The sequence below is a fragment of the Hemicordylus capensis genome, chromosome 6, assembly GCF_027244095.1.
Source record: "Hemicordylus capensis ecotype Gifberg chromosome 6, rHemCap1.1.pri, whole genome shotgun sequence".
NCBI lineage: Eukaryota > Metazoa > Chordata > Lepidosauria > Squamata > Cordylidae > Hemicordylus > Hemicordylus capensis.
In genome coordinates, this window is record NC_069662.1 from 1,173,386 (window position 1) to 1,188,039 (window position 14,654).

Consider the following 14,654-nt stretch of genomic DNA (forward strand, 5'->3'; position numbering starts at 1 on the left):
GTGGTGGGCAGAGCTCACAGCTAGGGATGTGCACGGAACCGCGGAGCTGCAGTCCGGCACTGGGGTGGGGGGCTCTTTAAGGGCAGGGGAGGGGGTACTTACCCCTCCCACCGCGTTTCCCCCGCCGGCGTGTTAGTTTTGAAAAGCTTTTGGGGCGGCAGGATACCTCCCTGCCGTCCCTTCCTCCAGTTGTCGGCAAAAGGCTTCAAAAAGCTTTTTGCGCGTGCGCATGTCACGTCTTTGCGATGCGCACATGCGCAAAAGTCTTTTTTTCCCCCAAATTCAATTTTTATTGATTTTAACAATAATGATATTGTCATTCATTACAATATACACAAAAGTGGACTTCCCGCACACATCTCTTCATGAATCATCGACTATAGAGTTTACCCTTGCTATAATAATAATTCAAAACATAAATTTAAACCCTTACAAACACAGTTAATCTACCCAACCTGCAGTTTTTTACTAAATTTCAAACCGTGCTGTAAAGTCCATAGTAGGAAAATTATCCTTTAGATACAACAAGAATGGTTTCCAATCTTCTTTGAAGCCTTCCAAATTTTGATCTCTTATCAGTGTTGTAAGTTTTGCCATCTCCGCATATTCCAAAATTTTTATCAGCCAATCCTCTTTTGAAGGCAGTTCATTACTCTTCCATTTCTGTGCATATATAATTCTGGCCGCCGTAGAAGTGTACATAAAAAATGTTAAGTTAGTTGTAGAAATTACACCTTGTGTTATCCCCAGCAGGAAGGATTCTGGCTTCTTAGGAAATGTCATTTTAAATATTTTCTTTAACTCATTATATATCATATCCCAATAGGCTTTAGCCTTCCCACAGGTCCACCACATATGAAAAAAGTGCCTTCAGAGTGTCCACACTTCCAACATTTGTTTGAAACATTTTTATACATTAATTATAATAATTTTCTTTTAAAGCATAACATGCAGTAAATTTTAAATCAGTTTTCCATAATTTTTCCCAGGCTGCCATTTCTATATTATGACCCACATCTTGAGCCCACTTTATCATGGTCGTTTAAACCACTTCCTCTCTTGTCTCTTCCAAAAGTAGAAGTTTATACATTTTAGAAACTAATTTTTCATCATTTTCACATAATTCCTTCTCAAAGCTCGAAATCTGGTCCTCAAATCCAACTTTAAAATCCTTCTTATATATTTCATTTAACTGATGATACTGAAATCTCTAACCAAATTTTGTATTTCAGTTAAACTTTTTAACTTACAGTCCTTTTCCTGGAAATATAACAAATCCCTATAAGTACCCCAATGCGTTTGCATATTTACTTCTTTACATGATAAGGCTTCAATCGGAGATATCCATAACGGAGTTTTAGGTTCCAACCAATTTTTATATTTTAGCCACACCCTCATTAAACTCCTTCTTAGCGCAAAAGTCTTTTTGAAGCCTTTTGCTGATGACTGGGGGAAGGGGCAGCAGGGAGGTATCCTGCCGCCGCAAAAGCTTTTCAAAACTAATGCACCGGAGGGGGAAACGCAGCGGGAGGGGTAAGTACACCCTCCCCCGCCCTTAAAGAGCCCCCCACCCCAGTGCCGGACCGCTCTCGTGTCCGGACCGGTCCAGAGGCCTTCAGAATGGCCTCCGGACCGGTCCGGGCTCATCCCTACTCACAGCTAGGCAACAAGCCTATCCAAGGCCTAAGACAGCCAGCTGGTGCGATGGACGGTCGGGCAGTTCATTGGGCGTAGCTTTTAGCGGACGGGACGGGACGGTGTGTGTGTGTGTGTGTGTGTGTGTCCTGCTTTTTTCTTCTGTGATCCTGAGGGGCCTGAATCGCAGGGCTCACTGCTGCTCCTCCTCTCCCCCCACCTCCCAGAGCCTGCCTTCGCAGAATCCCATCCTGAAGAATATCACGGACTACCTGATTGAGGAGGTGAGCGCCGAGGAGGAGGAGCTGCTGGGCAAGAGTGGGGAGCCCTCCGAAGAGCCCCCCAAGGAAGGGAATCCGGCAGAGATCAACGTGGAGAGAGAGGAGAAGCTTGTCAAGGTGAGCGTTGTGGGAGGGCTGCTGGGCAGCTGGCCGGGGTGTGTGTGTGTGTGTGTGTCTCTCTCTCTCTCTCTCTCTCATATACATACATACATACAAAGAGAGAGATCTCCCCCCCACACACACACACAGGTGCCCCAACCGCCTTTGCTCCTCGTTGGCAGGTGCTGGACAAGCTGCTCTTGTACCTGCGCATCGTCCACTCGGTCGACTACTACAACAACTCCGAGTACCTCAGTGAGGATGAGATGCCCAACCGCTGCGGCATCATCCACGTCCGGGGGCCCATCCCCCCCAACCGCGTCACCCACGGGGAAAGTAAGGGCTGTGGGGGACAGGCGGCCCTCGACGCTGCCTCCAGCATCTCCCCCTTGCTTTCTCTCAAGGGGCTTCACCCGGGGCCAGGGGGGTCCCCTGGAGCGAGTGGCTGGCCTGCTGCGATGCCGTGGGGGCCCCGGGACTGGGCAGCCGAGTGCTGGGGTGTAAGCACCGCCAGGGGCAGCGGATGCCCAGGTGGACTTCCAGGAGACACCCTTCCGGCACAGGCCAGGCCTGTGGGGTTTGTCTTGCTGCCTTCCAAATGGACCTCGGGTGATTTCTTGCCTTTTCCCAGTGTCCGTTTGGTTTTGTTGGGGTTCCGCATCACTTGCACCCGCCGTATCGGTGCCCAGGGAGGCTGCATCCGGTTGGTAGCGACTGGGGCAGAGGGGACCTTGAGCCGCTTGTGGCTTGGCTCGCTTGCTGGAGCCACCTCCTTGGCAGGTGCCTCTCCTGCTACCTAGAGGGCTGCTTCTCTCTGCTTATGGCCGCAGCGGGTGGTGAGGGGTGGGATCGGTGCTTCTCTCCTCAACTCTGCCCCCCCCCATTCAGTGACTGAGTGGCAGAAGACCTTTGAGGACAAGCTGACGCCCCTCTTCAGTGTCCGGGAGTCCCTCTCTGAGGAGGAGGCCCAGAAGATGGGCAAGAAGGACCCGGAGCAGGAGGTGGAGAAGTTTGTCACAGCCAACACCCAGGAGCTGGGGAAGGACAAATGGCTGTGTCCCCTCAGCGGGAAGAAGTTCAAGGTGCGGCTCGCCTGCCTCTCTCCGGCCCCCTTTTCCTGGGGTCCAGTCTGGTCAAAAGCAGGGAGGGCAAGGGAGGCCAGGCGCGCGCACACACACACACACACACACACACACACACACACACACACACACACACACCCGGAGATGAGAGCAGGTCTGGTGGGAGCAAGCATGACTTGTCCCCGTAGCTAAGCAGGACTTGTCCCCGTAGCTAAGCAGGGTCTACCCTGGTTGCATTTGAAGGGGAGACTAGAAGTGTGAGCAGCACTGTCAGAGATTCCCCTCAGCAGGGGATGGAGCCGCTCTGGGAAGAGCAGAAGGTTCCACGTTCCCTCCTTGGCAGCAGCTCCAAGATCGGGCTGAGAGAGATTCTTGCCTGCAGCCTTGGAGAAGCTGCTGCCAGTCTGGGAAGACAACACTGAGCTAGATGGACCAAGGGTCTGACTCAGTAGATGGCAGCTTCCTCTGTTCCTCTCTCCCTGCTGCCAGGGCCCCGAGTTTGTCCGCAAGCACATCTTCAACAAGCACGCGGAGAAGATCGAGGAGGTGAAGAAGGAGGTGGCCTTCTTCAACAACTTCCTGATGGACGCCAAGAGGCCTGCCCTGCCTGAGCTCAAGCCCAACCAGCCGCCTGCCCCGGGACAAGGTGAGAGCAGGAACGGTGAACCTGACTGAGCTGGGCTCCTTGTTTGACCTTGTCTAAAATTCCTAGGCTGCCCCTCCAGAAATGTCCCCGGGCAGCTCATGATGCAGTTGGCTCAATAAGACAGAACCACTGAGAGGAGAGCAGCAGCACCACCACCCTGGCTGCAAATTCAGCAGCCAGTGAAGACTAAAAGTCACTCGGGCCTCCTGCCCTTCCTAGTATCCAGCCGTTGGGTGTGGAAGTCCCTCCCAAGAGCCACTGAGGAGGCCTTTTCCGCTTGTGCCCATTGCAAGTGACACCCTCCAGACTGCACAGTTCGTGGGCTCTGTCAAGAAGCTGGCAAGAAGTAGTAGACTTCTCCCGGCTTGGTCTTCAAACGCAGTCTCCCTGCATGCCAGGGTCGTTGAGAGGCAGCAGGCCGTTGCTGTTTGCACTCGTGGCTGTCCTCATCGGACCCTTCCCGATCCTGCCCCTGCCACCCCAGGCGGTAGCATCAGCTGCCGCCAACCCTGGCCTGCCTCCCCTCTCGTACTGCAGCAAAAGCCTTGATTTGCTTTTTCTCTTGCCTTTGCAGGCATGGCACCAGGGTTGCCTTACCCTCCCCAGGCCCCCCAGGGGTTGATGCCCTACGGACAGCCTCGCCCGCCCATCCTAGGGTATGGAGGTACGTAGAAGTGTCCGTTTCCAGCGCTGCGCTGGCCAGGCCTCCACACAAGAGGGCGCTCTCTGCCAGCCCAGGCAGTTCCCGGCGGCCTCCCCAGGGCCACCTCCACAGCTGGAGAGCCAGCGGATCCCTCCCTCGCTGGCACCCCCGACAGAGGCCCAAGGGAGGTGCATCCCGCTGAGGCTGGAGGAGAGCGCTCACTCGCTTTCTCCATTCTGTGTGTCAGCAAAACCTGGCCTTTCAGGGGCTCAAAGCAACAGGTGGGCAAAGGTCTTGCTGATTTCCTGCACGTCGTCTTGCAAGGCAGACCAGTTAAGATGCTCACAGGCCTGACATCTCTCTGTGGCGCAAATGGCTCATGACTCCGTTGCTGTTGACCCAACGTCTGGGATTAGAATTGTTAAATAAAGATCAGGAGAAGTCATCTGTTAACTGAGTTTATTGAAGGGACAGTCTTGTGTTCGGGAACAACCCGTTCAGTGAACCTGTAACGTAGGCCACTTTAAGAAAAGCATCCCAAAACGGTTCGCAGTGTCAACAATGGAACAAAATCTGAATCAACCCTAACCTGTAACAGCACCCTGAGCCACACTGGGCCTCACTGCTTGCCTTGTCCTTCGGTCTCTTTCAGGAGGCCCCCCGTACCCGCCTGCCCCCTACGCAGCCGGAAGGGGGAACTATGACACCTTCAGAGGGCAAGGTGGATACCTGAACAAACCGCGCAACAGGTAGGCGTGTGTCTCCTTGCAGAAGAGAGCCGGGCGGTGTGCCTGCTGTCTGTCGTGAGCTTCCTGGGGAAGGGCCGGGTGGCCATACGGCACCTAGCACTGGCCCCACTGGGAGTTGGAAGGGTAGAGCTCGGCTTCTCTAGCTCACGCCTTCATCTGCCCCTCTGCAGGATGGTTCGGGGCGACCCTCGTGCGATTGTAGAATACAGAGACTTGGATGCCCCTGAAGACGTTGACTTCTTCTGAATGAGACATCCCGCCATGTTGGCTGAAGCCCCCCAGCCCCTTCCCTCCAGCTCTTATTTTTTAATACTCCCTGTGTCCCGCTTGGCCTCCTCTGTGTGGGTTTCCTCCCTCTCCCCAGCCAAAGTCTTAGCCTGTACCCATTTTTTGTACACTTCAGGTTTCCATTTCCAGTTTGATTTCAATAAACTCTGCTGTTTGGACACCAGGTTTGGCCCGTGGTGCTGCTTACTGCTGGGGGGAGTGGAATGGGGAGCTTCCGTACTGATCCTGGGAATCCCCTCGCTCCCCTCTCACAGGGTGGACCTCTGCTCTCCTCTGCCCTTCAGGGCCAGGCAGGTTCAGCCCGCTTGCTCAGCCTGTCTGAACTCCAGATGCTGAAAGGGGGAGTCTGGGGTCTGAGATCTTTCTGGGCAGGGTGGAGTTGGAGGTGTCTTGCAGGGTTTATTTGGCTACCTGGAAGCTGCCAGTGGGTCGGTGTTTCTGTGTGCCTGGCTGTGTTCTCACAGTCACCCCACCCAGATGAGTCAGGAGTATTATTTTACGTGCACGGCAAAGCCCTTGGGGGCAGGGCGCGCCATGCATCGAGAAACCAGAAAGGACCTCAAGGCCTCAGCAATCTCTGCCCCGAGAGAGGGAAACGGTAAGCCCTGAAACCGCCCGTGTTCCACAGAAGAGACGGCCAACCCCCCAGTCTCTCTGGGGCAGCTCGTCTGTGGCTGCTGGGCCCCTCCCGTCTTGCTCAAGGCTTCCCCGTGCTCTTGCTCCACAGTTCCTTCCAGAGTTGCTCCGTCTTCCCCAGCGAGATCCCAGGGACAGTCAGGGAGATCCGGTACGCCTCCAGCTGGTCGCTTCGAGGCTTCCACGCTCTGAAGCGCCCGTCGTGCCGGAAGGGGAGTCGGGCGGCCAGAGCCAAGAAGCCCAAGTAGACGTCGTTGAGGGGGAAGACGGGGAGACACGCAGAGGCCTTGAAGAGCGCGGGGACGAAGGGCCCCGGCAGGATGAGCCCCGCTCCGGAGGCAAAGGCAGGGTAGTGGGCCAGGGGGTAGAAAGAGTGGGGGATGGCATACTTCCCCCACCTCACCACCGGGGAGCGATAGCGGATGTTGCCCTGGATGTAGTCGGAGGGGCTGCGTGTCCACCGGAGGTACTCGATCAGGGCCTTCAGGTTCACGAAGAGATGATCATCCCCTGGGAGGAGACACAGAGTGGCTGGGGGTTTGGGGAAATGGATTCTGATGCTGCCTATAGAGTTACTTATCCAGTTATCGACTGCATGCACCTTTCGTCCACAGTGGGCACCGGCAGTCGTACCGACTGACTCGGGTCTTGCTTTTGGGGTTGCCCGGCAGAGCCTGAAGCAGGGACACCCAGGCGGCTACCCTGGGCATCCTTTTAGATCCATATCCTGTCGTACGTTTGAGGCCCCCGATGATGCTGGACTACTGCTCCCATTATCCCCGGCTACAGCAGCCAAAGAGGCTGATGGGAGTTGTAGTCCCACATCATCTGGAGACCCAAGGTCAGGAACTGCTGCTAAGCAGGATAAAGACCTGTTGTAGCAAGTCCCGGGAGGAGAGCGGGGTTGATAACCAGCACTGGTGCTGGCTGAAGAGGGGCAGACCGACCCCTTGAAGCCACCCCCACCCTTTCCCCATGGACCCCACCTCCTCTGGGAAACAATGAGGAGGGTCACCTTGGGAACCCACCGCCTCTAGCCTGCCCTGCCTCTGGTTGCGGGGGGGGGGCAGGGGGGGAGAGAAAGTAATATGCAGTGAGAATTGCCCCCTCAAAGAGCCCCATCACCAGCCCCTCCCTACAACTCTGAAAAAGCAGGACCCGAGGAAAAGGACACGCTCTCGGGCAGAGAGAGAACAAACCGCTTTGGGCTAACTCCAGTTGGGGGCTAGAGGCTTCGTCTTTGGTGAGAGTGAGTGCAGCAGGGGCGGGCCCAGAAGAGCCGGGCTCTCCCTCCTCCTGGGATGGCAACTCCTTGGACTTCACCAGGGGGAATGAAGGAGTCTTGGCAGACCCCCTAGCAAAGCCCATTGCAAAGGAGTTTGCTGCACCAACCATCTCTCCATGTGCAACAAGGTGCTTTGGAGGGGGCGAGATTTGCCCTGCAATAGCTTGTCCTCCCTAGAAGCCTCTTTCTTCTCCACACCAGAAGGCCCCCCTTTCAGTCCTGGCAGCTCCAGTTAGCTGGATCTCTGGTGCCAGGTGCTGGGAAAGGGGCCGCTCTCTGCCTGGAGAGTTCCTGCCTGACAGAAAATACTGCGCCGGATGGACTGAGAGCCTGCTCTCCCTCCAAGGCACTTTTGTCCTCTTAGCTAAGCAGGGTCCCCCCTGGTCCCCATGTGAATGGGAGACTACATGTGTGAGCACTGGAAGATTCTTCCCCTCAGGGGATGGCACCTTCTGCTCTTCCAAGAGAGGCTCCAAGTTCCCTCCCTGGCAGCATCTCCAAGGTAGGGCTGAGAGAGATTCTCGCCTGCAGCCTTGGAGAAGCCACTCCCAGTCTGGGTAGACAATACAGAGCTAGATAGACCAAGGGTCTGAATCCGTATATGGCAGCTTCCTCTGTTCCTAAGTAAAGAAGGCACACAGGATGCTGCCTTGTCCAGAGGCGCTCTGGGGACACTGTTGAGCAAAGAACGGCTGACTCCGACTGGCAGCAGCAGCAGCTCTCCACGGTTTGACAGGGAAAGGTCTTCCCCACCCTTTCTGGAGATGTCGCCAGGCACTGCACCTTGGAGCTCCTGCAGGCAAAGCAGATACTCTGGCCCCAGCCCCACCAGACGCAGCTTGTGGAGGACCCCCCAGGCAAGGGAAGAGGGCCGAGTGGAGAAGCCACACCGGACCGCTCAGACCAAGCTCTGCAGTTGGTGCAGGAAGCAAGCCAGGGTGGGCGAAGTGGGGAGCACCCAGCGGGAAGTGAGGGGGCTCGCTCCCCCCCAACCCTCTTTAGCCTCCAGGCTCATCTTGATCACCTTTGTACACCACCCAAAACTCAACGTCTCTGGGCAGTTTATAAGAAGAGACAGATTAAAAACAAAGTTAAAACAATGATAGATTCTAGAAGTCTCATTTTTGTGTCTTTTTCAACGTATTGTGCCCCGCCCCGAGCCTCTGGATGGGGCAGTGTATAAATGTAATGTGATGAATTAATGTGGCGCATGCCCAGGTGCATAAATGTGTCCAAACAACTTCCAGGCACCCCACACCCCCGGCTGCCCCCAGGGCCAGCAGCAGCCGCCGCTTCTCCTGCTGCCCGGAAGACCCGCTCCTACCTTGCCAGATGTAGGCGGCTTGCTGGCAGTGCTCGTGGGCCCACTGGAGGAAGCAGCGCTCCTTGAGGGATCGGTTGTGGTGCGACTCCGTGAAATCCCACAGCAGGACGTCCCCGAAGGCCTGGCTCTCCCGCTGCGCCAGGCTCATGTGTCTGAGGTCGGGGGCTGTGGCCACCAGGAAGACCGGCCGGACCCGGTAGCCCCCCACGTCCCTTGCCTGGGCCCAGGTGCGGCGCAGGGTGGCCCTCCTGCTGCTGGACCCCGGCTGGGACTTGATGGCCAGCAGGAGCAGCGCTGTGCCCCTCGGTGCCCCCTGGCACAAGCCGGCCGCGGGCATCTCTCCTTGGCACCGGTAGCGCTGCAGGTGGGGGAAGGCGGCTTCATAGCGGCTGGGCTGGAGGTGGAAGGTGAAGGGGCCGTCTGCCAGGGCGAGGGAGCCGCGCTGGGGGCCCCGCAGCCCCTCGCACAGCACCGCCTGCGGGCCGGGCTGGCTCAGGGCAATGTACAGCCCCATGGAGAGAAGCGTTCCCGCTGCGATGGAAAGCCGGAGGGCCCTTCGCGGCGTGAGGGCGGCGAGGACGCCTGGCCGGAGGGAAACGGCAGTTAGTTTCAGGGGGACGTCATCACCGGCCCCGGGGAGCCTTTGCAGCTCTGGAGCTGAGCACCAGGATCAGGAAAGTGCCCTTGAGCACAGGGGCGGCGAGGTCCCCTTTTGCAGCCTGGACCTAAAGGCCTTGGGAGCCCCCCCCCCCCGCAAATTCATCCTTGTCGTGCTCAGCTGGGCAGCCACACCACCTGGGACAGACCAAAGAGGATTTGGGGTGCCCCAGGGGCTGTGGCCCGGAACCCCAGGGGTAAGTGTGCCTCTGCCCTTGAGCATGTGCAGAGTGTCTTTACTGCATTTCTAATGACCACAGTCCGTCTGTCTCTCCTGCCCCTGCTCCAAAGTATGGAGTGGAGCTGCTTGACTGCTTTGAGCCCCCCAGGGATGGGGTGATAACGAATTGTTTAATCCAGGCCTACAAATAAGTATATACAAGTGTGTATCAAAGTATAACTCAAAAGTCTGGTTCATATCCCTAATGGAATATAAAGCCAGCAGGTTATTCAGAGTTGAGAAGCCTCTCGGTAACAGAGGCCAAAGTCAAGAGCAGGAGGCCCCCTCTCAAGAACGTGGGTTGAGAAGCCCACCAGAGATAACAGGTACCAGCAGTGGTCAAATACAGGCCATTAGCTCAATTCCCCAGTCAGCAGAAAGAGGATCTCACTGGTACGAAGAGCTACCATAGAGATTAAAGTTGTCATAAAAGCCAGGTAGGAACTCATCTTCTCAGGCTCTAGATGACACCCCTGAAATATGCAAGTTTAATAACTAATAACAGGTATTACTCGCTTTGTTGATATGCTTGTATGTTTGAGACCTATAAAAACTAACCAACTGTATGGCTTGCGCGTGCAGTATCAGCCAGATGCTCTCTGATGATACTCGTGCCTTTCGTGACATGAAATAAAAGCTTTTTTGAGCAACGCACCCTTGTTGTTTGACTCCATTCAGTTAGACAGCGAGTATATTGGCGAGAATGGAGCCTAATCCTCTTTGGTTCTGGCAAGACGCCCCATTCCCTATCCATGATAGGAGGATGAAAGCCAGTGGCTGAATCAAACAGGAAGGCTGATGGGAGTTGTAGTCCCGCATCATCTTAAGACCACCATCAGAAGGTCTTATTCTGTGTTTATAGTTTTGAATTTGTTGTAAACTGAAGGGCGGTATATCAGTTGGACGAATGAGATGCTGACCCCAGGCCTGTCCTCCCCGCTCTGCAGGTGCTGACCTCCTCTTCGGAGTCCCCTTCGATCAGGTGAGTGGTGCCTGGGGGAGACTGAGCAGGGCCTGCTGGGGGTGGCACCCCGTGACCAGGAAGAACACCGCAAGGTCTTGGGGTGGCACCTTTAAAAAGCTCTCACATTTATTGGAGCAGAAGCTCGGGGGCGGGGGGCGGGGGCTGTACCATTTGCTGCACTTCCTTTCTTAGCCTTCGAAGGCCGATGTGTCTGGGGACGGTGGAACTGTAATGCAAGAGCCTCCGGGGACCCAACATTCAGAGCCCCACCTGGAGATAAAATTAATAACTACATTCAATGTATTGTTTTGTTTTGAGATTGTGAGCCCTCAAAAAGAAATGTTTGCTTGTTTGTTTTTCTCTATGTAAACTGCTTTGGCAACCTCTGTTGAAAAGTAGCATATCCATGTTTGTAGTGTTGGTAGTTTTAAGTACAGAGAGGATGAATCAAACACAAAACCCACAAGGGTGCTCGCTCTCCCCCCCGCCCCCGCCACACCTACCTGCTCCAGTAGCCAGAACCCTCCACCTCCTCCACCTGGGGGCAGCCATCTCTGTTGAGGGCAGAGCTTCCACCTGGAAGAGTCAGATTGGGCACTGAGCAGGGTCCCTTCCTGCAGCTGCCAGCATTGTGTTTCTAACTGGAAAGTAATGGAGACTTTAAAAGCTAGTCACTTCAGGAAGTCACGAGAGATTTATCCCAAAGCGGAAGGACAAGGACTCAGCTCTGCCCTCTTTTTTAAAAAGGTGTTTAAAAGGGCAAAGTGCGGGCCATGGCAGATAAGTGGTCTGTGGGGAGAAAGTCATAAACAAGAGAAAAATGCACCGGGGGGAAAACGTTTAAAGTGTCTCAGCCATTTCTCAACGGATCTGTCTGGCATTTGTCCGCCTTGGAGTGCTCAAAACATGCATAACTTTATTTATTTTATTTAGCATAATTTATACCACCCAAAATGTGTGCGTCTGGGTGATTTGCAATTAAAATAATTTAAAACATTAAGTCAATTACACCATTAAAATCATTTAAATATGAATATCATGAACATTAAAGTCATATAAAGCCCTATAGTAAAACTGTACATCTAATTAGAAGCCTGGGTGAATAAATGTGTCTCCGGTGCCTTTTTCAAAGTTGCCAGAGATGGGGAGGCTCTTATTTCAACGGAGAGCGCATTCCAAAGTCCAGGGGCTGCAACGGAGAAGGCCCGTTCCCCAGTTGGCGGAAGCCACAGATGAACCCCTCCAGATGACCTTAGCAGGCGGTGGGGCTCATGGTGAAGAAGACATCCTCTTAAATACCCACGGCCTAAGCTGTTTGGGGCTTTATAGGTAACCACCAGCACCTTGTATTGTGAAGGACTTTACCTGCATAAAGTCAAGCTGCCAATATAGGTGTTTCCGCGGGGATTTGAACCAGCAACCCCTTGCTCCCTGGGCAAGTTACTTTCCCGCGGCACCATTCAGTGGCTCGAAACGTGTATTCTCCATGCCCAGTTTCAGGGAGTTTGGACCTGTTGCCTTGAGCGCATAGAAAGTTTCAGATTGATCCCCCTCAATGGGGCAAGCTGCGTATCCCGAGTCCCCGCCACCAGCCAGTTGTGGGATCAGAGAGGTTTGGCGCTGGCGGGGATCTCCGAGGCCTTCCAGTCCAGCCTTCTTCATCAGTACCCCTCCCCCAGCAATTCACCCCCTGTCAAATACTTGCCTGCTCCGAGGTGCTGGCAGGGAGGGGCCTTTTTATTTTAAAAAGCACAGCATCCCGAAGTGCTGAGAAGAGGGCTGTGGCAAGGCTGTGGGTCCTGCCTACCGCCATGTTTTTAGTCTAGAATGAGACAGGAAATGAGCCTGGCCCATTTCCTGCCTCCTTATAGACTCTACACATGGGCCGTGAGTGGCTGCCATTTTGTTTCTGTCTATCAGAAGGCAGGTTCATGAAAGACATAAGTCGGCAGTTCTCCTCTCCGTGAACCGGGAACATTTCCCTGGCGCGTGAGACGCTCAATTACTCACACACCAAGGGAGAGAGAAATGAAGTGCAACTCTCAGGAATAGATTCCCCAAAAGGAGAGCAGCTCTGTCATGGCATCTCTCCCCGGTTATACAGAAGACAAAAATGCAAAATCCACACCTCTGGCTCTGAATCAAAGGCCAGGAAGGTGGTCTGGTGACCCATCACAATACCAAGCATCCACATCCAAACAATAGTGGCGTTGCTATTGCTTGACACTGCATAGAACCATTCTACGCCAGAATACCTCAAGGACACTTTGAAGATTAAACTACATACAACTCTGCTTCGAGGGGACACAGAGAGGCCCCAACCTAAGTTTTGCAGCTGTTGCTACCAAGTGACATGAGAGTGTAAAGCAAGCATGAGAATAAAGGCCTGGCCTCCTGCAGCCACAGACTCTTTGCTTGCTGAGAAGAATCCGGTCATAACAGAGAGGTCTGGCTGAGACAGCAGCAGGCCCAACATGGCGGGACTCATGTCAAGCGGTAGGAAACTTTGCTTAAGGGGTCTTCACAGTTAACAGTTCGAAGCAGATCGAAGGGAGTCTGGGGTGTCTGAACTTCCTTTCTGGAATAGATCATAAAGAAGGGGGGTGGCTGAGGAGATTCAGGGCTCTGAGCTATTCATCTGGGGCCTGTGCCCCACAGGCCACCCCCTAACGACACAGTAGTGAGATCCATAACTGATTGTGAAGAGCTCCAAAAGGATCTCTCCAAACTGGGGGAGTGGGCGCCAAAGTGGCAAATGTGGTTCGATGTTGGCAAGTGTAAAGTGATGCACATTGGGACGAAGAACCCCCAACTTCAAGTATATGCTGATGGGATCTGAGCTGTCGGCGACTGACCAGGAGAGGCATCTTGGGGTCGTGGTGGACGGCTCCTTGAAAGTGTCGACTCAATGTGCGGCAGCTGTAAAAAAAGGGCCAGTTCCACGTTAGGGATCATTAGGGAGGGGGCTGAAGATAAAAATGCTAAGATTGTAATGCCCTTATAGAAATCTAAGGTGTGGCCACATTTGGAGTCCTGCTTACAGTTCTGGTCATCGTATCTTAAAGGAGGACGCTGTAGAACTGGAAAAGGTGCAGAAGAGGACAACCAAGGTGATCAGGGGGCTAGACCACCTTCCTTAGGAGGCAAGACTACAACACCTGGGGCTATTTAGTTTAGAAAAAAGACGACTGCGGAGAGACATGATCGAGGTCTATAAAATCATGCATGGAGTGGAGAAAGTGGATAGAGAGAGATTCTTCTCCCTCTCCCATAACACTTGAACCAGGGGTCATCCCATGAAATTGATTGCCGGGAAATCTAGGACCAGCAAACAGAAGTACTTTTTCACACAACACATAATCAACTTGTGGAATTCTCTGCCACGAGATGTTGATGTGAATTCGGTTCGTCCCTGGGTCCGCCTTTTAGCCAATCAAACAGACACAGTGGGAATTCCTTAGAGGCATTTTATTGCTACTGCAGTTTAGCAAGGTATACAATGGGCTATCGCTCTGCACTGAATACAAATTGGTTATAGGTGCATCTTACATTCATACAGACAATCTGAATGATGCTGATACCCTAGACATAGTATACGTGGCAACAAAATGGTGGACTAAGTATCTAATATGCATGCGAATGATTCATTGTTCATCTGGTGATTACTCCTTATTTGGTTACATCCTGTTTTCTTAATTGTCAGTAAAGAACAGTGAGAATCCTGTGAGAACCAAGTTTCCTTAGATACAATTTAATGGAGAGAGATAACGACGTTGATCATGAGAGGCTGTGATGGCCCTGAGCTGGGCTGGGGTTACTTTAAGTCAGACTGAGGTTTTCTAAGTAAAATGGAGTTACTTTGGTTTTCTAAAACATATCAATGTGGTGACAGCCAACAACCTGGATGGCTTTAAGAGGGGTTTGGATAACTTCATGGAGGAGAGGTCTATTGATGTCTACTAGTCGGAAGGCTGTAGGCCACCTCTGGGTACCAGTTGCAGGGGAGTAACAGCAGGAGAGAGGCATGCCCTCAACTCCTGCCTGTGGCTTCCAGCAGCATCTGGTGGGCCACTGTGCGAAATGGGATGCTGGACTAGATGGGCCTTGGGCCTGATCCAGCAGGGCTGTTCTTATGACACCCCTGA

At 53.6% G+C, this 14,654-nt stretch overlaps 2 protein-coding genes and 1 long non-coding RNA gene across 7 annotated transcripts in view; 2 read left to right on the forward strand and 1 right to left on the reverse strand.

Moving 5' to 3' along the window:
- The window catches only part of SRRT (serrate, RNA effector molecule), a 25,209-nt gene extending 19,623 nt beyond the window's left edge, over nucleotides 1–5,586 (forward strand). For 3 of the 4 annotated variants that reach the window (XM_053259477.1, XM_053259478.1, XM_053259479.1), the window contains 7 exons: nucleotides 1,863–2,033; nucleotides 2,198–2,351; nucleotides 2,904–3,097; nucleotides 3,587–3,743; nucleotides 4,318–4,407; nucleotides 5,039–5,135; nucleotides 5,306–5,586. In XM_053259477.1, the coding sequence (XP_053115452.1) occupies nucleotides 1,863–2,033; nucleotides 2,198–2,351; nucleotides 2,904–3,097; nucleotides 3,587–3,743; nucleotides 4,318–4,407; nucleotides 5,039–5,135; nucleotides 5,306–5,381 (939 nt within the window). In that variant the 3' untranslated portion in view covers nucleotides 5,382–5,586. The remainder of the gene's footprint in view (nucleotides 1–1,862; nucleotides 2,034–2,197; nucleotides 2,352–2,903; nucleotides 3,098–3,586; nucleotides 3,744–4,317; nucleotides 4,408–5,038; nucleotides 5,136–5,305) is intronic. The other variant, XM_053259480.1, reaches the window with a different exon arrangement.
- Nucleotides 4,829–14,654, reverse strand: part of LOC128329049 (acetylgalactosaminyl-O-glycosyl-glycoprotein beta-1,3-N-acetylglucosaminyltransferase-like) — a 21,132-nt gene continuing 11,306 nt past the window's right edge. For both annotated transcript variants that reach the window (XM_053259490.1, XM_053259489.1), the window contains 4 exons: nucleotides 13,365–13,428; nucleotides 11,013–11,085; nucleotides 8,669–9,250; nucleotides 4,829–6,569 (listed from right to left, as the gene is read on the reverse strand). In XM_053259490.1, coding sequence (XP_053115465.1) covers nucleotides 6,121–6,569; nucleotides 8,669–9,250; nucleotides 11,013–11,085; nucleotides 13,365–13,428 — 1,168 coding nt within the window. In that variant the 3' untranslated portion in view covers nucleotides 4,829–6,120. The remainder of the gene's footprint in view (nucleotides 6,570–8,668; nucleotides 9,251–11,012; nucleotides 11,086–13,364; nucleotides 13,429–14,654) is intronic.
- LOC128329084 (uncharacterized) overlaps nucleotides 12,242–14,654 on the forward strand; it is a 17,523-nt gene continuing 15,110 nt past the window's right edge. Inside the window, exon 1 of the long non-coding RNA XR_008309510.1 lies at nucleotides 12,242–13,005. This is a non-coding gene — a long non-coding RNA (uncharacterized LOC128329084). The remainder of the gene's footprint in view (nucleotides 13,006–14,654) is intronic.